Below are 25094 nucleotides of genomic sequence, written 5' to 3'. Positions count from 1 at the left end.
GAGAAGTGCCGGGCTTGCGGGAGTCAGACACCAATGCCGCGGGGGGGTGGTGCAGGAGTCCGGGGAGGGAGGTGCGGCCAGGCGGCCGCCGGGAAAGCGGCCAGCCGCCCCTCCACCTTTATGCGCCGGCCTCTCGGAGCTGCAAGGCACTGTTTTTCAAACGCTGTTTGCGGCCGCTACGGGCGAGGCGGCCGCAACTGAATTTGGCCATCGGGATGGAATAGCATTGGAACCGGGGCGCTGCACACACCGATGACGTCATCGGTGCCGGCGCAGCGCTACCGGCTAATGCCGATGTTAGGGACCAACTGAATTTCGGGTGCTAAAAAACTTCCGGCGCAAACCACTCTATAGCCAATAAATGGGCGCAAACGCGACTGAATTTCTAGGCCAAAGAGTTAAAAACTTACAGAGCCTGCATCTGAAGTTGAGAATCGCTCGCCCCTTCCAGCGACTTCGGACTTTCTATCTGAAAGTTCCATATTTTATACCCTTTTTGCGGTGGTATATCCTTTGAAGTTTTCTGCTGATGTAAGCTAATTATCTCTAGTCATTCTTTCTGTTGACTTCTTTCTAATCTTACTGTCAGTTCAGCTGTTAACTTGCAGAATCCTGTCTCTACCTTTAGGTGTTCAAATTTTATCATAAAAAATGGTTATGACTGATGTATCTATTTGATGCCATTCTTACAAATGTCTTCCATTCAATTTTTAAATCACCTAGCTGGTTTTAAGCAGACATCGTGTCTCCTAACTGTTCCATTTTCAACACAAGCACAATGTGATTGCTTGGTGCATCTATTGATGTAATATTTATAAAGGCTTCTGTTTGTACCTTTTACAATAAGTAAATCAAAAACACTTCAACCGAGTACTTGATTGTTTCCCTAGCCACCTCAATTGGTTGTAAGCAGACTTCTGTCTCCTTGTTCTATGTTTAACATAAAACTATTTTACGGCAGGTATTTCTTTTACTTTATGTCATTTTTTCAAAGGCACATGTTTTTTTAAAATTTGTGTGATGCTTTCTGAAGTGTTGGTTTATAACACTTAACTTGGGCATTGCTATTGTGTTTCTTCCAATGTTCAGACATAGAGGAACCTTGAACCTGCTTCAATAGGGCCATTGTCTCAGTTTAAACAACCAATTCCCATTTCAAAAGCTTGTATGGTGTTTACAGCTTGTGTTAACACTTCATCTTATCTCAGAAACCTGTATTCAGTTTACAACCCGTGTCTTTGAGGCTTTTAGATTTTTAAACCCAGTTTTCATATTTTAATAAAGTCAAAAAATCAGTTCATAGGATGGTGTATCTTTCTGAAATATGGCTATTCCTTTACAGACCCTCTGAGAGAAGAAATTCCTCCTCATCTCCGTTTTAAATGGGTGAACCCTTATTCTGAAACTATGCCCCCAGTTCTAAATTCCCCCACGAGGTGAAACATCCTCTCTGCATCTACCCTATCAAGCCCCCTCAGAATTTTATGGCCCAGAAATTAGGTTCGGGGGCTTGCCGTGCGTGCAAGCCCCCGATGTGCACTCACCCGGCACGCCGACATCTGAAGCCTGGGCCTGCTTGGAATTCCTGTCACTGGCCCGGTTCAGATGTCAGCGCGCTGTGCTTACCTGATCCAGCGGCGTAGTTAGTTCGATGTGCCGGCTGGGATCAGGTGAGCACTGTGCAGCCAATCAGGGGAGGGGAAACTTCATTCATGAGTTTGATAGTAAGAACTGTCAAACTCATGAAAAGTACGGTGCCCAAAAGACTAGTTTAACTTTAAATAAAATTTTAAAAAGCATCCCAATAATTAAATAAACTATAAATAACTTTAAAAAACTATTTTAAACAATTAATCCAATTTTTGAAAAAAATAATTTTTTTAAAAATCGGGTCTAAAACTACACTTACCTTACTGTAAAGTCCTTAAAAACAATAAAGCTGTGGAAAAAATGTTATAATTTTAAGTAATAGACCACTTACCTTAAAGAATGAAGTCCTTACGTCTCCTTTTTACATTAAAAAGGAGAGGCCCTTACACACGCGCAAACCTGTCAAAAAGAAGGAAGTTCAACGCGTGTGCACAGAGCCCTGTGCACACGCGTTGGACCTCTGAACCCCTTGGAGGAAATGCCGGTTTCCCGCGCATGCGCTGTGCATGCTGAAATCCGGCACTTCCAACGGGCCCACGCGTGAGTACCCTGTCCGTACTCATGCGTTGGGACCGGAATTACTGGCCCACTATGTTTCAATAAGATCACCTCTCATTCTTCTAAACTCCAATGAGTATAGGCCCAACCTGCTCAACCTTTCTTCATAAGGCAACCCCCTCATCTCAGGAATCAACCTAGTGAACCTTCTCTGAACTGCCTCCAATGCAAGTATATCCCTCCTTACATAAGGAGACCAAAACTGTATGCAGTACTCTAGGTGTGGTCTCACCAACACCCTGTACAGTTGTAGCAAGACTTCCCTACTTTTATACTCCAACCCCCTTGCAATAAAGACCAATATTCCATTTGCCTTCCTAATTACTTGCTGTACCTGCATGCTAACTTTTTGTGTTTCACGTATGAGGACACCCAAACCCTTCTGTACCGCAGCATTTTGTAGTCTCTCTCCATTTAAATAATAATTTGCTTTTTTATTTTTCCTACCAAAGTGGATAACCTCACATTTTCCCACATTATACTCCATCTGCCAAATTTTTGCCCACTCACTTAACCTATCTATATCCCTTTGCAGATTGTTTGTGTCCTCTTCACAACTTGCTTTCCCACCTATCTTTGTATCATCAGCAAATTTGGTTACATTACACACAGTCCCTTCATCTAAGTCATTAATATAGATTGTAAACAGCTGAGGCCCCAGCACTGATCCCTGTGGCACCCCACTAGTTACAATTTGCCAACCTGAGCATGACCCATTTATTCCGACTCTCTGTTTCCTGTTAGTTAACTAATCCTCTATCCATGCTAATATATTACCCCCAACCCCATGAGCCCTTATCTTGTGCAGTAACCTTTTATGTGGCACCTTATTGAATGCCTTCTGGAAATCCAAATACACTACATCTACTGGTTCCCCTTTATCCACCCTGCTCATTACATCGTCAAAGAACTCTAGCAAATTTGTCAAACATGATTTCCCTTTTATAAAACCATGCTGACTCTGCTTGACTGTATTATGATTTTCTAAATGTCCTGCTATTACTTCCTTAATAATAGACTCCAGCATTTTCCCAATGACAGGTGTTAGGCTAACTGGTCTATAGCTTGCTGCTTTCTCTCTCCCTCCTTTCTTGAATGGGGGTGTTACATTTGTGGTTTTCTAATCTGCTGGGACCTCTCCAGAATCCAGGGAATTTTGGTAGATTACAACCAATGCATCTCCTTTTTCATTGAAATTAGTAAAGATGAGAAATTCAGTTTGTAATTAGCATATTCTCAAATCTAAATAGCATAATAAATAATTACAAATGTCAAGAGCAGGATACCTAATAGCTATATTCAAACATTTACTGCATAAATGTTGGCAAACATTACAGTTTTGCGTACAGAAGAGTTGGCAGGTGTTGTTAAGTGAAAGGATGCAGCTGCTGTAGATTTTAGCAAAGAACCCAGTCCCTGCAAGTTCACAACTTATCGTAAGTTATTTCGATCTCACACAATCTTTCACTGACTGACATTGATTGATCGGCTATTCTGTTTAGGCCCATCCATGCTGAGAGAAGAGTGGGAGGGTGAAAAGGTGAGACAAAGTTCTAGAAAATATCAACCTTTGATCAACTGTCTGCAAATTGTAACAAAATATTAGAATCCGATGCATGGCAGCAGATTTTTCAGTCCCTGTGCCTAGGGGTATTGAGTCACCTGGGCACAGTGCATAGATGAAAACCGGGGTGGGGAGGATCACACACCTGTAAGGAAACCTGCCCAATTTTCCACCCATTTAGTGTAATGGGCATTGGACTCTCCCCTGTCAATTTTTAGCTATGCACTGTGCCTAAGTGATCCAATGTGCCCAGGCTTAGGAACAGGAAAATCTACCTCATATATTTTAAATCACTTGTACTTCGGGTAAGTGATTTAAAAATAAAAATAATTTGTAGTTTCTTCGAATTTAGAAAACATCAAAATTAAATAATTTGATTAAATTTTTACCATCACATTTAATATTTTAAGGACTAAGTTTCCCCCTGAGGCGGGTTCACTGGCAGAGCTGGATTGGTACAGGACTGCCACCTGCTGCCGTGACTCTGGCCCATTTTCATAGGTTGGGGCTCATTAGGAATTCAAGGTAGGCTCACGACGGGATTTCTGCCACACCGAGGGAGCTCGCCGCTACCAGCCAGAGAACTACTACGGCGCTGCAGCTGGACGCCTATATGAGGCACCAAAGAAGGGAAAGAGTCACCTTTAAAGGGGGCGACCCTAAGATTAGTGCTGCAATTTTATTTAAGGCTTCAGAATGAGCCAAGGCCTTTTTAAAGTTAGTGACTAGGACACAAGAAGCAGAGATGGCCGCTCTTTGGCCCTTTGCCCACAATAAAAGACTTGCATTTATATAGCGCCTTTCACAACCTCAAGACATCCCAAAGCGCTTTACAGCCAATGAAGTATTTTTGAGGTGCAGTCACTGTCGTAATGTAGGAAACGTGGCAGCCAATTTGCACACAGCAAGTTCCAACAAACAGCAATATGATAGTGATGCTGATTGAGGGATAAATATTGGCCAGGACACCGGGGGTAACTCCGCTGCTCTTCTTTAAAATAGTGCCCTAGGACCTTTTACATCCACATGAGAGAGCAGACAGGGTCTCGGTTTAACATCTCATCTGAAAGGGCCTTCAGCAGGCTTTTCACTGCTGCCTCAGGATGTACCACCATCTCTCTTCTGACAGTAAACTGGGTTTGCTGAGTCCCACCACCCAGTACCCAGGAGGTACAATATATTCACTGAACACGTTTCAAACCACACTATAGGCTAAATTCAGCAATCCAGTGCTCCTATTGGCAGAGCTGTGCTTGAAGGGAGAGGGCTAGAACACTGTAACACCCCGCATCTCGCTCCCTGTGGGATTAGGACATATATATATATTAGTTATACTGTATCCAGCGGTGTGTACATGTGACGTGGGACTGACTCCCCAAATGATGCTGTCACTTATGCATCATTCTCAAAACTGCACCCTTGGTCAATTGGATCATATTTAGTCAATCAGTATATCATGAAAACAATATTAGCCCATTAAGAAGCAACTCATTTTGTACATCACCAAAATATTAATACGTGGTATTTCCTGCTATCTTACGTAAACTTGAAAGCATAATGAAACCTGTTGATTCATTAAGTAGTTAATTTCCATGATTTCTCAACACTATATGAATAAAAGCATTCATTTGTAGCTCAAGAGATCTTAATTACTGGTTTAACAATCGAGGAAGGAATGAAATGTTACAGGAAATCCCATCTTAACCTCACTTCAATCTGTTGCAAAAATTATCAACAGAAAGAAATTCACCCCCTCGATTTCACAATCTTTCAATAAATTTCTTTGTTCTCACAATGAATAATTCTTTCTCTGCCGCTGCATCACGTAACTTTAGATATTAGTCAATTAGACGAAAAAAATTAGTCAGCAGCAAATTCAATTGTTGGACAAAAGCTTTATTGTGTTCAGTGTGATCATGGCCTGGGGAGAAATCTTGGTTTACCCCACATTATGTGGAGGAGAGCATGTCCTGTGATAGCATCTCTTTTATACAGTCTGCATAGTTATATTCTTGATTAATAGAAGTCTCTTTCTCAAATGCCAAGATATTTGAGTGTATAAAGCACCTTGGGACATTTTACTATGTTAAAGGCACTGTATAAATGCAAGTTGTTGTTGTTGATGATGTTATTGAAAGTAGCTTCTTACACAAAGTCCAGGAAGAGCCCAGCTTCAATCGCCATTCTGTGCTGAGTTAGTTGCTGTCAACAGAAGGGTGCTAAAATTGGTCTCTGTGCTCCTAGACTAGCAGAGCAAAGATTAGCAAATGTTTCCACCTGATTGCTGCCTACTGACTCCTTGTGGAAAGGTCACGTGTGTTGTTGTTGGTTGAAGACAGGATCAGGTTTGAATGTGAGAGCCACCTCAACAACTTGTGCTGGCTTCATACCAAGAGCAGAACCTTGGAAAATAATCCCTTACTGGTATACAATAACAACTTGCATTTATATAGCGCCTTTAACACAGGAACGGGAGGAGGCCACTTAGTTCCTCGAGCCTGTTCTGCCATGCAATGACCTGTGACCTAACTCCATATACCTGCCTTTGCCCCATATCCCTTAATAACTTTGGTTAACAAAAATCTATCCATTTCTGATTTAAAAGTAACAATTGACCTCGCCTCAAATACCGTTTGCAGAAGAGAGTTCCAAACTTCTACCACCCTATGCATGTGGAAGTGTTTCCTAACTTCTCGCCTGAAAGGCCTGGCTCTAATTTTCAGACTATGCCCCCTAGTCCTAGACTCTCCAGCTGAAATAGTTTCTTGCTATTTACCCTATCAGTTCCCATTAATATTTTGAAAACTTCGATCAAATCACCCCTTAACCTTCTAAATTCCAGAGAATACAACCCTAGTTTGTGTAATTTCTCCTCGTAATTTAACCCTTGGAGTCCAGGTATCATTCAGGTAAATCTACACCGCACTCCCTCCAAGGCCAATATATCCTTCCTAAGGTGTGGCGCCCAGAACTGCTCACAGTACTCCAGGTGTGGTCTAACCAGGGTTTTGTATAGCTGCAGCATAACTTCTACCCCTTTGTATTCTAGTCCACTAGATATAAAGACTAGCATTCCATTAGCCTTTTTGATTATTTTCTGTACCTGTTCATGACCTTTTAATGACTTATGTACCTGGACCCCCAAGTCTCTTTGGACATTCACTGTTTTCAGCTTTTCACCATTTAAAAAATACTCTGTTCTAACCTTTTTAGGTCCAAAGTGGATGATCTCACAGTTGCCTACATTTGAAATCCATTTGCCACAGTTTTGCCCATTTGCTTGATCTACTAATACCTCTGTAATTTTATGCATCCATCTACACTGCTTTCAATGCCGCCTAACTTTGTGTCATCGGCAAACTCAGATAGTTTTATAACAACAGAAAATGCTGGAAAAACTCAGCAGGCCAGGCAGCATCCGTGGAGAGAGAAACAGAGTTAACGTTTCAGGTCGATGACCTTTTGCTATCGGATAGTTTTATGTTGTCCCTTACCTCTTTAGTCGTCCATGGGTGTTTTTTGGGGGTATTAACTGGTTCTGTATTCTTTTTTGAACACCTCCCGCTGCTGTCGTTTTAGCCATTAACCGATTTGCCCAGTTTACTGTGGACAGTCTCTGTCTCATCAGTTGAAGTCAACCTTACCTAAATCTATTGGGGCGTGGGCTAGGCAGGGACCCTGGATCCCGTCGCACCTCCGTTAAAACTGGAAGTGGGCGGTGTAGTGTCCGGGTATCAATAATACTCGAACTGCAGGAGAACAATAAAACAGGTATTTACTGAACAGAGGGGAACTCAAGACTGAAATACAGAAGCCTGCTATGGCTTTATATACAGGGGTGGTCACTGCCGGTACTGCAGTATAGAATCATGTTCTTCTCTTAAAGGTACATACACAACAATTCCTCCCCTTTTAGATAAACAGTACATAACATTCATTTAACAACTAAATAATAACTAATTACAATTACAATTTTCTCGGTACTATATACATCAACTGAAATAATCATTTATAAGTTCAGTCTTTGAGGAGGCTTACTGATCCTGACTGGATAGCGCCTTTCTCGTGTATCCTGTTCTTGCGGCGGAGTTGAGTCTGGCTCATTGTCATTGGTTGGTTCGTCAGCTTCCAATACCACTGCTTCTGAGGTAGACGCAATCTGTACTTCGGGTTGATTACCAGGTGCACCTGCTCGTGGTATGGGTTTGGCTTGTTCCTGTGACTCTAGAATCTGGTCAGCATGGCGTCTCACGATGCTCTCTCCAACGTCCACTGTGTACATTAGTGGTCCCTGCTGTGTGCATATCGTTCCTGGCTGCCATTTTTCTGTTCGGTAGTCGCGGGCCAAGACTGGTTGCCCTATCTTGAAGCTCCTGGTTGGCTTCTCATTTATGTGCTGGAATTGCTTATCCTCAACATCTCGTCTTATGTTTGGTTTGAGCAAATCCAGGCGACATCTTAGCCTTCGGTTGAAGAACATTATGGCTGGAGCTTGGTTGGTGACTGCATGTGTCGCATTCCGGTAAGCAAACAAGAAATTATCCACCTTGTGTTGTAGTGATATGTCGTCATTATGCATTGCCTTTATTGCCTTTTTAAAGGTCTGAACAAACCTCTCAGCCAATCCATTTGTGGCTGGATGATATGGAGCAGATGTGTAATGCTTCACCCCATTATTCCTCAGAAACCTCCGGAAATCCTCTGACACAAACTGTGGCCCATTGTCGGAGCAAATCTGTTCTGGCAAGCCATTCCTGGCGAAGATGGTCTGTAGGACTGCAATAGTTTTCTCCGTGGTGGTGGAGGACATTTTGATGACCTCTGGCCATTTCGAATGGGCGTCCACAGCAATTAGGAACATTGAGTCCATAAATGGACCAGCAAAATCAATGTGTACCCGTTGCCATGGAGATGAGGGCCACTCCCACGGATGTAGCGGGGCCTGTGGTGGAGCGTTTTGGACCTTCTGGCATTCTGTGCATCTCTTGGTCATATCCTCGATTTCTTTATCGATTCCCGGCCACCACACAAACGCCCTGGCTAGGCTCTTCATTTTTACCCCTCCCAGATGACCCTCATGAAGCTCACTGAGCACTCTATCTCTCAACTTGGGTGGAATTACCACTCGGAATCCACACATCAAGGTCCCCCGGCACACTGACAGCTGTTCTCTCCTTGGCGAGAATGCTGGCAACAGTGAGTCGCCATGTGCTGGCCATCCCTTCACCGTCAAATCATAGACCCGAGAGAGTGTCGGGTCATTTCTGGTATCCTTCTCTATACTTGAGTTTGTAACAGGTAGACATTCGACTATGGTCGCATGGAATATCTCAACAGGGTCCACTGCAGGTGCTTCCTCTACCGTAGGCAACGGTAGGCGCGACAGCCCATCAGTGTTTCCATGCTGTTTCACACCCTTGTACTCTATGTCGTACTGATGTGCCCCTAGAAAAAGTGACCATCTTTGCAGCCGTTGCGCCGTCATCACCGGAATGCCCTTCTTTGGGTTAAAAATGGAGACCAGGGGCTGATGATCAGTCAGTAGGGTGAATTTTTGCCCGTGCAGATAGTGATTGAACTTCTTCACCCCCCACACCAGGCTGAGGGCCTCCCTGTCAATCTGGGCATAGTTACGCTCGGCTGAGGTTAACGAGCACGATGCAAAGGCTATTGGCCTCTTTGAACCGTCAGGGAATTTGTGTGACAGCACCGCTCCGATGCCGTAGGGAGACGCATCACATGCTAACCGAATCGGTAGTGTTGGATTGTAGTGGGCCAATACTTCTTTTGAAGTGATTAGGCATTTACATTTCTGAAAGGCACGCTTACACTCATCGCTCCATTTCCATGTTACTCCAGTTTGCAGTAGGGCGTTCAGTGGGTGCAGAATTGTAGATAAATTTGGCAAGAACTTATGGTAGTAGTTCACCAACCCGAGGAACGACCTCAGTTGCGACACATTTTCTGGTGCTGGAGCCTTGACTACAGCCTCAATCTTGTCCGGCGACTTATGCAACCCTTCCTCATCAATCATGTGGCCACAATACGAGATTTGTCTCCTGAAGAACTCGCATTTGGGGCGGTTGGCTCGTAGCCCATATTCCTGTAATCTCGTGAGCACCTACACCAGGTTGACAAGGTGTTCGCTGTCATTTTCGCCCGTAACCAGGATGTCGTCCAAATAACACTGGGTCCCCGGGATCCCTTGCAGGACTTGTTCCATCGCCCTCTGCCAAATAGCCGGGGCTGATGCTACCCCGAATACTAGTCGATTGTACTGGTAAAGGCCTTTGTGAGTGTTTATCGTGAGGTATTTCCTAGACGCTTCTTCCACCTCCATTTGTAGATACGCTTGGGCCAGATCAATCTTTGTAAAGCGTTTCCCTCCAGATAGTGAGGCGAAAATATCTTCTATCTGTGGAAGTGGATATTGTACTGTGTGCAGGACTGGGTTCACAGTTACCTTGAAGTCCCCACAGATGCGAACCTTCTTCGGTTCCCCAGGCGTGCTGCTCAATGATTTCTTCATTACAGGAATGTTGGGTGTGGCCCACTCGCTCCAGTCCACCTTGGACAGCACACCCGAACGCTCCGGACTCTCCAGCTCTGCTTCAATGGCTGGGCGGATCGCGTAAGGTACCGGTCAGCCTTAAAAAATTTTGGGTTTGCTTTATCTTCGATTTTTATTGTTGCCGTTATTCCTTTTAGAGTCCCAAGTCCTTGTTGGAACACCTCTTTCACGTCAGTTAGAAATTTAGACAGTCGTCCAGGTGTGACGTCATCATCCTTTTTATCAGTCACAGTTAGCGCCTGAATGGAATGCCAATCCAATTGTATTTTTTGGATCCATTCACGTCCCAATAATGGTGGTCCTCCATCTGGTAGTATATATAGATACAGTTTCTGTGTTTCCTTGCCGTTGTATTCAACTGGCACCCTTATTTTTCCTCTGGGGTAGACTTTTTGCCCCGTGTATGTCTTCAATACAATGGACGTGTCCTTGGGTATGTGTGAGAATAGCCGCTCATAGTCTTGTCGATTCATGACAGTTAGGGCTGATCCTGTGTCCAATTCCATCTTTACTGGGGACCCTGCTATCATGAGGGTGACCCAAATGGTTTGGTGATCCTCCTTTGCGATCACGTTGTGTAACTTTAGACAACTTAGTCTCCTGCTCCCGGAGTCCTTATCACTCTCCTGATCTTCCGAACTACTGTCTGTCAATTTCTTTACTTTCTTGTACTTTTCCTTAGTAGTTCTTGTAGTGTTGGTTTTCTTTCCCGACCTGCAGACTCTTGCTATGTGTCCCATTTTCCCACATTGCCTGCATACTTTGTCCTTAAACCAGCAGTCCTTCTGATCATGGGTTGTTCTGCCGCAGCGATAGCACTTTTCTGCTCCATACGCCATTTCGTTAGCGCTGTATTCTTGTGGTTTCTGTTGTATTTCCGCAGCTCCCCGTGCTGCTGCTTCGTAGGATACTGCCACGCTGAAAGCCTGTTCTAGCATCAGGTCCTTTTCCGAAAGTAGTCGTTTCTGGGTTCCTTCACTCTGGAGCCCGCAGACAAACTTATCCTGTAAGGTGTCTGCCAGTCCTGCTCCGAACTGGCAGTGCTTCGATAACTTGCGTAGTTCCGTAAGATAGTCAGCATTGCTCTCATCTTTGTGCTGGTTTCTTTTATGGAACTTGAATCTTTCTGCTATCAGCAGCGGTGTAGGGTTTAGGTGTTCCTGTAAGGTATTAACAATCTCTTCAATACTTTTCTCCATTGGTTTAGCTGGGGTAATTAAATTCCGCAATAAGCCGTACGTTCTCGCGCCCATCAAATTTAATAATACCGACGCCTTCTTTCCATTGGCCACCTCATTTGCCTCGCAGTACACTTCAATTCTTTCCACATACGTGGTCCAGTCTTCTACCTCGTTGCCGAAAGCAGTGATACTGCCACTCTTCGGCATCTTGAGTGATTTAAAATGGCGCCTCCCGCGCTTTTTCTTCTTCCCCAATGGAATAAAATGGCGCCTCCCGCGCTTTTCCTTCCCCTCGTTCTATCCTCTCCACACTGCCCGGTTCTTGAGCACCGACCGCGCCCTGTGCGCTCCACCCTCTCTCTCTCTCTTCCTCCCGATGACGCTGCACGGCCGCTTTGCAGAGCCGCTCGATCTAGCCCGAGCCCGCCGCAGTCCGGAAGGGTCAGCGCACTACCTGCTACCAGCATGACTTGCTGGAACACCTCGACTGGGGAGCCAGGCCCAGCTCTCCACAGCCTCCCCTGCAACTCTCCGATGGATCCCTGGGCGGTTGCCTGCGGTCGATGCCCGCCGTTCTGACTTTGACCTCCAAGAAGCTTCTCTTCAGGGAAAAGATCCCCGTGAGGTGATGCAGTACTGCAGGTGAGTTCGAACCTGCCTGTCGCCAGTGTAGTGTCCGGATATCAATAATACTCGGACTGCAGGAGAACAATAAAACAGGTATTTACTGAACAGAGGGGAACTCAAGACTGAAATACATAAGCCTGCTATGGCTTTATATACAGGGGTGGTCACTGCCGGTACTGCAGTATAGAATCAGTTCTTCTCTTAAAGGTACATACACAACAGGCGGATTCAATCAGGATTCCAATTTTTAACAATTTAACTACCCCCACGCTCCAAACCCACCTTTTTCTTAAGTTAAAATTCCCCCCTGCGTGTCTGGTGAGGATCACCTGTAAAGAAAGAAAGAAAGACTTGCATTTATATAGCGCCTTTCACACCCACCGGATGTCCCAAAGCGTTTTACAGCCAATGAAGTAATTCTATTTTGAAGTGTAGTCACTGCTGTAATGTGGGAAACGTGGCAGCCACTTTGCGCACAGCAAGCTCCTACAAACAGCAATGTGATATTGACCAGATAATCTGTTTTAGTCATGTTGATTGAGGGATAGATATTGGCCAGGACACCGGGGATAACTCCCCTGCTCTGCTTCAAAATAGTGCCATAGGATCTTTTATGTCCACCTGAGAGAGAGCAGATGGGACCTCTGTTTAATGTCTCATCCGAAAGACGGCAGCGCATATCAGAAACTTGGGCACTCACTCTACACTATTTTCAATCTATTAATTTCAATGGTTGTAAAATCATGTCAGTGTGTTCCTGAATTTCCAGTATGCACATCTAGCAGGTGAAGCACCCACCAGAAGCGTGAAGTTGAAAAATTACCCCTTAAAAGCTTGTTTCACAATACAATAGCAAATATTAGTCTTGAAAATATGGGTTCTATAGGAAAAGAAGTTTAATGTGCTTGTACTAAATTCATCTGTCCACTATTTTAGCAGAAGGGTTAACTTCTTAATTTTTAATAGCAGTGAGATATCCAAGTGTTAAGTTGATTTATACCATATCATCACCATGGTCATTTCTACCCTTGTATTTTATTTCTTCAAAGCACAGTCTTGCTATTTCTTTTAGGAATAATTCCGGTTACTATATTATTTTTAAGAAGAATCTATTAAATAAATTAATTGCACTTAGAGCGTCACTGATGAATTACAGTAAATTGATTTTACACTAATCTGGACAGAAACTCATCGAACTTACAGCACAGAGGGATACCACTCAGCCCATTGTACCTGTACCAGTGCTAACACCCCAACTGGAGCAGAGTCCTGCAATCCCATTACCCTGCCCTTTCCATTTACAGCATCTTTCTTCGTATTGAATAACCATTCCTTTTTCTGATAATTAATAAGATTTTTGCTTGGACACATCAACAAGAAATATAACAAATATTTTTTTTAATTGTTTACAGAAAACCAATCAGTTTCTGGCAGAAAAAAACCCCATGTCACACAGAAACTGAAACACTTATAATAGTTTCACACTGCCATTGTACAGGCACTGAACAGAACAACTCTAGTCCGTTGCCCACTGCATATGAGTTCAAATGTAAGCAAACATTCACCAATGAGCAGTGAGCTTCTGATTCACGTTCAGGCTGGGGTATTTTGACTCCCGGGCCTCATTAACATTTGATTGGTGAGTTTGCCACCTGTTTACGTTGGAAGCGGGAAGCTCACCCACTTTCATGGTACAATTTCCAGTAGGCCTGTAGAGGACTATTTAAAGCGAGCACGTACCTCTTCTGCAAAATTACTTCAAGGAGTTTGTCTTTGGAGAAATGAAGCAAGCTCCCAGGTTCTCCGAGGCCTCCCTGGAATCACTGGTTGAAGAGGAGGGAAGTTCTGCTTTCCACAAGTGGGAGGAAGATAGCAAAGTATGACATCCACCAGGCCTGGAGAGATGTGGCTGAGATGATGGCCTCCAGGAGCACCACCTCCAGGACCTGGAACAAGTGTAGGAAACGGTTCAATGACCTCACCAAGTTAGCAAGGCCTTCTACGAGCATCCCTCCTCATCTGCTCTCTCCTAACAGGCCCACCTACTGCTCATTGTGGTTGTTGAGCCTGCTGCTGCTCCTCCTCTTCAACTGTTCTTCCATCCAAAGCAATGAAGCAAGAAAAAGTGCCCATGATAAGCTGTGAGACAAAAAAAAACAACAGAAGGAAGCAATCGCAAGCTGGAAAATGCCTTGACAATCTACTCAGCACAATAGCATGCAAATCTCTATGATCTCAGTGGCTGTCACTATGTGCCCCTTTAAATTGTGCTTGCAGTCAGTGGGCAAGATTTTCATTGGGCCATGGAGGCAGGATTGGAGGCATGTGGGGGGTTAAAATCCTGAAATCGGGGGGCATGAACCCATCCCGCCCCCAACCCGCCTCCATGCCAGTTTCAAAGGAGGCGGGTACCCAACCTGCACTGGGACCCGCCTCCCCGAGGCGGAAAGGGGATTAGTGCCCATTAACTGCCTGTTTAGGCAGTTTTTTGCCTAATTCCTATTTTCATTCTTGAAGTGTGGGATTCCCGACGGCTCCAAACCACGCCAAGTTAGCGAGGCGGGCCGTCGGGCTGAAGGGCTTGGAGGGGTCGAGATGTCTGGTGTTCAGGTGAGTGATGGGTGCATAAGTACAGAGATAAGTGTGTTTGATGTGATTAAAGTGTTTAAAGAAGTTTTACTTACCTTTACAGCCTTCCTTCCTTCAGGTCTCGGGATTCCCTCATCTCACTGGCACAGAAAGCAGAATGGTCGCGATCTGTCAAAAATTGCAGCATTCAGCTTTCTGTTCCGGGGAGATCTCTAAATCATCCTGAGAGGAAGGAATTAAATTGGAGTACAGATTGTCAGTGTTTGACAGCTTCAAACAGCTGTGAAACGCTGATATTTCATCTGTCAAATGGTCTTGACAGATGACATATCAATCTGTGACATCACCTATTGCCAGGTGGCCTTTAATTGGCCTGCTGAGCCTGCTGGGCGGGCTCAACAAGGTCAATCAAGTCAAAATTGCATGGGTTGGCTACAACTCGATGGAGGCGGGACTACAACCCCGAAAGTTGTAGTCCCGCCTCCTACCCGCCTCCTCAATGAAAACCCAGCCCAGTGAGTCAGACAGTGCCTGAAGCCAAATCCCATGAGAATTTCAGGATCAGTTAAAGTCGCATTGGGGTCCTAATGACATCATAGAACCCAGATTTGCATTCATCCATGAGGCAACCGTCTACTTCCAGTTAGTGCATCAGTCAATTTACATTAAGTCAGGAGTTAAAATAGTAGCCAATGCGATTGTAGTGACAATGGGACATTGTGACATTGATCAATTGTAATAACCCCCTACCCTATTGTTGCCGCGGCGGGGGGTTAAATTCAACCTCCGTATCTAGGAGCAGGAAGGATTCTGATTCCTATTCATTTCAGTGACATCCAGCCAGAGAGAGATCTCTTACACATATCATCTAAGTAAGACCTTTCCAGACAGTTAACACAACATGGGCAGTCTCCACAAGGCTGCTGTTAGAATGACATTGGTTTTAACTACTACCATTTCTCCTCGATGTGGCATAAAAATGTGTCCACGTGTGTGGTGAATACCAACCAGTTAATCTGTTGATGGTTTATTAGTCTAGTCCATGTTTAGCATAAAACATTAGGAAAATCCAAAATCTAATTTTTTTTCCATCTAAGTAGATATAAGGCAAGTTGTTTAAAATAAATGAATATATTTGGCAGACGTAAGTATAATATTGTTGCTCTTCATATCTTGCAATAACTAGAATATGAAAAGAAACATTATTCTATCTACAATACATTATGTGTGCATTTACTTTTGTGAACTAACTAATTGCAACCAACAAGCACTCTATTAATAATGTTTACTTAGGAGAAACATTTAACTCAGGCACAAAATGGAAAATATGCTATTTAATAAGGGTAATGAGACAAAGAAAAAACATTTGCTTTGCAAAGTGCTGTTTTGATTAACATTGTGATTACTGCCTCTCTTTAAGTAGCTTTCTTAAAATACACCAACCTAAATTCAGTAACAAATGATATAACATTCAGCAACATTGGCAACATTGGCGTTCGGAAGAAAAAGCTTCAGAACCCCTGGCCCTGAACATAAGAATATAAGAAATAGGAGCAGGAGTAGGCCATTCGGCCCTTCGAGCCTGCTCCGCCATTCAATGAGATCATGGCTGATCTTCTGCCTCAACTCCATTCACCGGCCCTATCACCATATCCCTTGATGCCCTTACTAGTCAGAAATCTATCGACTTCTGTTTTGAATATACCCAATGACTGAGCCTCCACAGCTCTCTGGGGTAGAGAATGGGGTAGAGAATTCCAAAGATTCACCACCCTCTGTGTGAAGAAATTTCTTCTCATCTCAGTCCTGAATGGCCTATCCTTTATCTTGAGGCTGTGGCCCCTGGTTCTAGACTCCCCAGCCAAGGGAAACATTCTCCCAGCATCCATCCTATCAAGCCCTGTAATAATTTTGTATACTTCAATGAGATCCCCTCTCATTCTTCTGAATTCAAGAGAATACAGGCCTAGTTTACTCAATCTCTTCTCATACGACAGTCTCGCCATCCCAGGAATCAATCTCGTGAACCTTCGTTGCACTCCCTCTATGGCAAGTATATCCTTCCTTAGGTAAAGAGACCAAAATTGTACACAGTACTCCAGGTGTGGTCTCACCAAGCCTTTCTGTTTTTTCTACCAAAGTGGATAACTTCACATTTATCCACATTATATTCCATCTGTCATGTTCTCGCCCACTCACTGAGCCTGTCGAGATCCCCTTGAAGCCTCTTCACATCCTCTTCGCAACTTACACTGCCACCTAGCTTTGTATCATCGGCAAATTTGGAAATGTTACATTTAGTCCCCTCATCCAAATCATTGATATAGATTGTGAATAGCTGGGGCCCAAGCACCGATCCTTGCAGTACCCCACTAGTCGCAGCCTGCCATCCTGAAAAAGACCCGTTTATCCCTACTCTTTGTTTTCTGTCTGTCAACCAATTCTCACTACATGCTAGTATATTACCCCCAATTCCATGTGCCCTAATTTTGTTCACCAACCTCTTGTGTGGGACCTTATTGAAGGCCTTCTGAAAATCTAGATACACCACATCTACCGGTTCCCCTTTGTCTACTCCACTAGTTACATCCTCAAAGAACTCCAACAGATTTGTCAAACAGGATTTCCTTTTCATAAATCCATGTTGACTCTGCCCAATCTTATTATTAGTTTCTAAATGCCCAGTTATTGCATCCTTTATAATATGGTGTGGAGATGCCGGAGTTGGACTGGGGTGGACAAATGTAAGAAGTCACACGACACCAGGTTATAGTCCAACAGCTTTATTTGAAATCACAAGCTTTCGGAGCGCTGCTCCTTCTTCAGGTGAAGTGGAGAAATGCATAAAGACACAACTTATATAGTCAGAGAATCATGTCAGATGTTTACAGGTAACCTTTCCAACTGCCATTTATCACACCTCGGCAGAGAGATAATCACAGCAGTCAAAGGTGTGAATGGTGTCCAAACAGGTCAGTCAGGGAAACATTACATCAAAGAACAATGAGGTGGGGTCACAAGGGGTCAAATATTGCAGATGCTGGGGTCTGTATGAAAAACAAAAAAACAGACAAAAAACATTTTTTTTGGCTGGAAATCACAGCAGGTCCGGCCGCATCTGTGTAGAGAGAACAAGCCAATGTCGACTCGAGTCTGGATGACCCTGCATCAGGTGGGGTTACATGTAGCGTGACATGAACCCAAGATCTCGGTTAAGGCCGTCCTCATGGGTGCGGAACTTGGCTATCAGTTTCTGCTCGACGATTTTGCGTTGTCGTGTGTCTCGAAGGCCACCTTGGAGAATGCTTACCCGAAGATCGGAGGCTGAATGTCCTTGACTGCTGAAGTGTTCCCCGACTGGGAGGGAACACTCCTGCCTGGTGATTGTTGCGCGGTGTCCATTCATCCGTTGTCGCAGTGTCTGCATGGTCTCGCCGATGTACCATGCTCCGGGGCATCCTTTCCTGCAACGTATGAGGTAGACAACGTTGGCCGAGTCACATGAGTATGTACCATGTACCTGGTGGGTGGTGTCCTCACGTGTGATGATGGTATCTGTGTTGATGATCTGGCATGTCTTGCAGAGGTTGCTGTGGCAGGGTTGTGTGGTGTCGTGGTCGCTGTTCTCCTGAAAGCTGGGTAATTTGCTGCGAACGATGGTCTGTTTGAGGTTAGGCGGCTGTTTGAAAGCGAGTAGTGGAGGCGTGGGGATGGCCTTAGCGAGGTGTTCGTCGTCATCGATGACATGTTGAAGGCTGCGAAGAACATGGCGTAGTTTCTCCGCTCCAGGGAAGTACTGGACGACGAAGGGTACTCTGTTGGTTGTGTCCCGTGTTTGTCTTCTGACGGGCCACAGCGAAAAATCGCATAGACCTCCTCAGAAGACAAACACGGGACACAACCAACAGAGTACCCTTCGTCGTCCAGTACTTCTCCGGAGCAGAGAAACTACGCCATGTCCTTCGCAGCCTTCAACATGTCATCGATGACGACGAACACCTCGCTAAGGCCATCCCCGCGCCTCCACTATTCGCTTTCAAACAGCCGCCTAACCTCAAACAGACCATCGTTCGCAGCAAATTACCCAGCTTTTAGGAGAACAGCGACCACGACACCACACAACCCTGCCACAGCAACCTCTGCAAGACATGCCAGATCATCAACACAGATACCATCATCACACGTGAGGACACCACCCACCAGGTACATGGTACATACTCATGTGACTCGGCCAACGTTGTCTACCTCATACGTTGCAGGAAAGGATGCCCCGGAGCATGGTACATCGGCGAGACCATGCAGACACTGCGACAACGGATGAATGGACACCGCGCAACAATCACCAGGCAGGAGTGTTCCCTCCCAGTCGGGGAACACTTCAGCAGTCAAGGACATTCAGCCTCCGATCTTCGGGTAAGCATTCTCCAAGGTGGCCTTCGAGACACACGACAACGCAAAATCGTCGAGCAGAAACTGATAGCCAAGTTCCGCACCCATGAGGACGGCCTTAACCGAGATCTTGGGTTCATGTCACGCTACATGTAACCCCACCTGATGCAGGGTCATCCAGACTCGAGTCGACATTGGCTTGTTCTCTCTACACAGATGCGGCCGGACCTGCTGTGATTTCCAGCCAAAAAAAATGTTTTTTGTCTGTTTTTTTGTTTTTCATACAGACCCCAGCATCTGCAATATTTGACCCCTTGTGACCCCACCTCATTGTTCTTTGATGTAATGTTTCCCTGACTGACCTGTTTGGACACCATTCACACCTTTGACTGCTGTGATTATCTCTCTGCCGAGGTGTGATAAATGGCAGTTGGAAAGGTTACCTGTAAACATCTGACATGATTCTCTGACTATATAAGCTGTGTCTTTATGCATTTCTCCACTTCACCTGAAGAAGGAGCAGCGCTCCGAAAGCTTGTGATTTCAAATAAAGCTGTTGGACTATAACCTGGTGTCGTGTGACTTCTTACATTTGTCCTTTATAATAGATTCCAGCATTTTCCCAACTACTGATATGAGGCTAACAGGTCTGTAGTTCCCCGTTTTCTTTCTCCCTCCTTTCTTAAATAGTGGGGTTACATTTGCTATCCTCCAATCTGCAGGAACCGTTCCAGAATCTATAGAATTTTGGAAGATGACAACCAATGCGTCCACTATTCCAATGGCCACCTCTTTCAAAACCCTAGGATGTAGGTCATCCAGTCCTTGGGATTTATCGACCTTTAGTCCCATTAATTTTGCTAGTACAGTACTGCTTTTTTACTAATAATAATTTCTTTAAGTTCCTCATTCTCATCACACCCTTGGTTTTCTCATATATCTGGGAGTTTTTTTGTGTCTTCCTCCGTGAAGACAGAAACAAAGTATTTATTTAATTCTCTGCCATTTCCTCATTCCCCATTATAAATTCTCCCATCTCAGACTGTAAAGGATCTACATTTACCTTCACCAGTCTTTTCCTTTTTACATACCTATAGAAGCTTTTACAATCCGTTTTTGTATTTTTCGCTAGTTTGTGCTCATATTCCATTTTCCCTTTCTTTATCAATTTCTTGGTCCCCCTTTGCTGATTTCTAAAAAGATCCCAATCCTCAGGCTGACTGCTTTCTCTGGCAACTTTATAAGCTTCCTCCTTTGACTTAATATTAGCTTTAATTTCTTTTGTTAGCCATGGTTGGATCACTTTTCCTTTTGGATTTTTATGCCCTAGAAGAATATATGTTTGTTGCAAATTATGTATTATTTCCTTGAATGTTAACCATTGTATGTCCACCTTCATACCTACAGTTACACTGTAGGAAACTAATGTCCAAGCGCACAACATATTTGCTGAAAATTGTTTCCGCCACTGTATTAGCGGATGTATTACCCAAATTAAGATAAATCATTTAAGATCTCTGCTAAAATAGCAGAGGAGGAAATTTGAGATGGACATGTTAAGTGCTCATATTCCAGAACACCTCAGTCTCATTTCAGGGCCCATGTGTTTATCTTAGAAAACAATATTTCTATTATTCTTTTTATTTGTACATTAAATCAGTTTAACATACAACACAATCAGACTTCAGAGGGTGGGGGTGGGAATTGGTTTCTGTTGCGCTTGTATTTTGTGCACAGAATGGGCGTTAAGGGTCCAATTTCCGGGTGCAATCTTGCTCTCTCAATCCCCCCTGGAAGTGCCCGAGATGCTTGCCTGAAACAAATGCTAGGCCCCTTGAATGTGCTAATCAGGGGCCTGTTTTAAGACCCCACTGCCAAATGTGGCAGAAACTGGATGGAGCATGTGCTTTTGGGGGTAAAAATTGGTGGGGGGGGTGCTAATGGGAGGTGCAAATCAACTGAATTTAGCCCCCTTGGAGTCTAAAGGAGTGCTCCTCCTGTCTCCACAGCAATACTATGAGCCGCTGGCTGGTTGTTCTTGCTTCCACCCCGTCATGTTCACCGACCCTCCCCACCTCCTCCACCCCAGGACTTACTCGGCGTCCAAGCCAAACAATTTTGGAAAAGCCTGGGCTGGTGAGCTGGATGCCTGATTGGAGCCCGCAGCTCACTGTTATTGTAGAGATTAGGCCCAAGGCCCAATTCCGATTGAGCCTCAGGCCTCCCTCTTGGGGCGCAGTTTTTAGCTGGGCCGCTCACTTTCGTGCTGAAAACCAGCGCAAAAAAGAATTGCTGTTGTCTTTAGAAAAGAAATAGGCCAGTTTTCATTCACAGTTACTATTTTAAACCTACAAATATAGATCTGCTTGTCTAGCTCAGCAAGGAGGTCCCAGCGGTATCCTATTCATTTCTTTCCATTACCTCTCCATTTGAGCCAGCAGGAACTCTGCCCAATGGAAAAATCCTGCAGCCTTATCAGCCCAACTGAAAAAACAAATTGGAACAAACTGAAATTGTTATTTCAAAAATAATAGGATAATGTTACATGCTCGTAACTGTTTGAGAACTGAATTACTTTTATTATTAAGTAGAGCATCAACTTGAATTTATATAGCATATAGTAATGTAGTAACCTAAAGATCGATGTTTCTATATTCCCTACATAACCTTCACTCAGCACATTTCCATGACGACTTGTTTATGTGTAAGGAATTTAAGACTTAAACTTGTATCCTACGACATGACATAAAAGCAGAAAACACTATAAATACACAGTAGATCGATCAGTATCTGTAAAGAGATGAGAGAGATTGATCTTTCGGGTGTAGACCTTGGAACTGATGAAGAGTCTACACCCATGAGACAAAGAAAAACATTTGCTTTGCCAAGTGCTGTTTTGATTAACATTGTGATTACTGCTTCTCTTTAAGTAGCTTTCTTAAAATGCACCAACCTAAATTCAGTAACAAATGATATACCATTCAGCAACGTTGGAAACATTGGCGTTCGTGTTAATCTAACCTTTCTCATTACAGATGCAAATGGATTTGTTGTGTGCTTCCGCAATTTCTATTTTAATTCCGGGGGGGAATTTTAACCTTAAGAAACGGGTGGGTTTGGAGCGGGGGGTAGTTAAATTGTTAAAAATGGGATTCCCGACCTGATCCCACCTCCAATGGTTTTAACGGAGGCAGGATGGGACAGGTGAAAATGTAAATATTATAATGAGACTGGAAGCCTCTTTTTTAACCTCCATTTTGTTTTTAACTGCGTGTGGACGGGTTTCATACAACTTGTGAAACCCAACAGTTAAAGCAAGACGGGGACTGCTGGATCCAGGAAGTAAGTGTCTTATCACCCACCTCCTGGATCCAGGGTCCCTGCCTAACCCACCCCCCGCAAACAGAGACCACCAACAAGGCCTCCGATCACCCCCCAGACATTCCACCCCCCGCCCCTCAGCAATGATGCTGAGGCCAGCCTCAATCCTCCGGTGGCCGGCCATGATCTTCCCTTCCCTCCCCCGCCCCCGCCATCCGGCCCCGATCCTCTCTTTCACTCCACCCCCCCCAATCCTCTGCCCAACCCCCCTGATCCATTTAACAGCCCGAACCCCGATCCTCTACACCCCACCTTCGACCCAGTTAAAGGTCTGGCCCGACCCCCGATCCTCTACCCTCCACCTTCGATCCATTTAACGGCCTGGCCCGACCCCCAATCCTTTACCCACCCTCCCCCGATCCATCCACTTAACAGCTCGACCCCCACATGAACCCTCCCTGTATTTTCTGTGCGGCCGCAGGCCTACCCGACCGGCACTCAGCCAGCCTCTCAATCTGGCTGGTTGTGGGCGGGAAACCGAGACCTCGCATGCAAATCAGGCCCTGCCGTTAAAGTTGGCAGGGCCTGCGGGAAACCCAGGCCGGGTTTCCTGACTGCCTCGGAGCCCCCCGCCCCAACCCGCCTTCCTCCTCAAAATTTCGGCCCAGGTTGCCAGTATTTGCATTTTTTTTTACTTCTTATATACTTCAACTGAAAAATCGGCACGGGACAGGTGGGAAATCCCTGCTCCCTTCCCTTCCATTTTTATTTTTCTCTTTATTGGTTTTCACTGTTTCACTGTAGCACTGATTAGGGCTGCTTTTGGTGCTGAGAAGTGTTCCCTAATCCTCACTTTTTTCCTATGTTCTTGAAATGATAGACACAGACTCAGATTAAATTCATTTCTCAGTTTATTTTTGTCAGTTCCTGATAACTACAAAGGGTACTCGACGCTTGCTATTTTTGCTACCAGTTCATTAGGCATTGATACGGGTGTACGGTTCTATATCCATTCATATATTATATACTCCTTAACATTTTAAACCAGCCACAGATTGGATTTTATTTAATTCTTTTGCTTCCAACTCACATAATTATCAGAGTGAAGTGATTTAATTGAAGAAGTCATTAATGTAGGAGCTGCCAATATATTATGCACTCCACCTCAAACTTGGGCTAAAATAATTCTTGGGAGGTTTGCAGTGCAGTTTATTTCCACTTAATGATAATATTGTGTGTCTTCAACAATTTGTAACTACTTTGACACAATTGTGTTTTTATAAATTACCATGGCTTAACCCACTTAACAGCCATTGAGGTTAGCTGTTAGAATAAGCTGCTGAAAGCTTGAGATCAGCAGGAACGGAGTGTGAAATGGAATAACTCTATTGTAACTGTTCCCCCACTGCTTTCCCACCAATTTGGGAGAGTTAAAATTCCCCCTTAAGACTCAGGACCAGCCTTGTGGCTCTTCTTTGCACTGCCTCCAATTGCTTGGCTGTCCCCTTGTGCCTCAGTGATCAGAACTGGGCACAGTGCTCAATGTGCAGTGTGATCATGACTTTCTCTGACTTGTATTCTGCTGTTTTGCCTCTGCTGCTGAACATTCAGTTGGCTTTGTGAATCACTGCTCTGCACTGGGTGAACATATTGAGCTCTGAGTCGACTGAGATGCCTAGGTCCTTTTCAACTTCATCCATAGCTACTTTAACACCATTTATTAAGTATTTGTGTTGCCCATTGTTTTACCTATGTGCAGTAGTTTACATTTGTCTGTATTAAATTTCATCTGCCATTGTTCTTCTCACTTACATATTTTGTCCAACTCATTTTGTAATTTCTGAGCTGCCTCCTCTGATTCCACTGCCCCTTTCCTAGGTTGGTATCATCTGCAAATCTGACCAGTTTACTTTAGTGTTATGAGTCTAGTTCATTGATGTAAATTAGACACAGTAGTGGTCCTTACGCCGAACCCTGGGACAAACCACTCAGTATTTCACCCCCTCCAAACCCCAACATAATTCCTAACATTTTTTCTACCCTTCAGCCAATCTCATATAGATACCCAAGATTAACTCTGAACCCCCACAGCTTTGAGCATAATTAATAGTTTTTCATGTGAAACTTTGCCTTCTGAAAGTCTAGATAGGCAGGACTTACCACAATCCACTTAGGGTGCCATATTCTCAAAGTAATCAAGGTTATCAGACAGAATCTTCCCCTTCTGAATACTAGATTCCTCTGTGTGTTTTAATGCAGGTTTTAACCCAATTATGTTAGTGTTGTGTTTAAGGCATACATGTTTTCTTATCCATTTTAGTAATAGTGATAGTAGTAATAATAATGGTGAACTTAGAATTAATATTTTTGATTGTTCTTTTAGGTTATCAAATGAGCCACCTCTAGATAAAGGTTTCATCCCATGGCTGGGACACGCCGTCGAGTTTGGGAAGGATAGTGCCAAATTTTTATTGAAAATGAAGAAAAAATATGGAGACATTTTCACAGTAAGAACTCTTTAACTTTGATACTGAAGTATAGCTGCAAACTTCCAAATATACTTGTTTTCATTTAATGTTGCTTTTAGAACAGCCTATACGCCAATTTTATTTTTTATATTTATTACTCTAGCAGCAGCAGAGCA

At 44.1% G+C, this 25094-nt stretch overlaps 1 protein-coding gene across 1 annotated transcript in view; it reads left to right on the top strand.

The window, feature by feature from the left end:
* Positions 1-25094, top strand: part of ptgis (prostaglandin I2 (prostacyclin) synthase) — a 92279-nt gene that overhangs the window by 17458 nt on the left and 49727 nt on the right. Inside the window, exon 2 of the mRNA XM_086005410.1 lies at positions 24834-24957. Coding sequence (XP_085861536.1) covers positions 24834-24957 — 124 coding nt within the window. The remainder of the gene's footprint in view (positions 1-24833; positions 24958-25094) is intronic.

Source organism: Somniosus microcephalus, chromosome 13 (assembly GCF_052327205.1).
Source record: "Somniosus microcephalus isolate GS21.2 chromosome 13, FLI_Smic_1.0, whole genome shotgun sequence".
Taxonomy (NCBI): Eukaryota; Metazoa; Chordata; class Chondrichthyes; order Squaliformes; family Somniosidae; genus Somniosus; species Somniosus microcephalus.
This window is presented reverse-complemented; position numbering and strand designations above follow the sequence as displayed.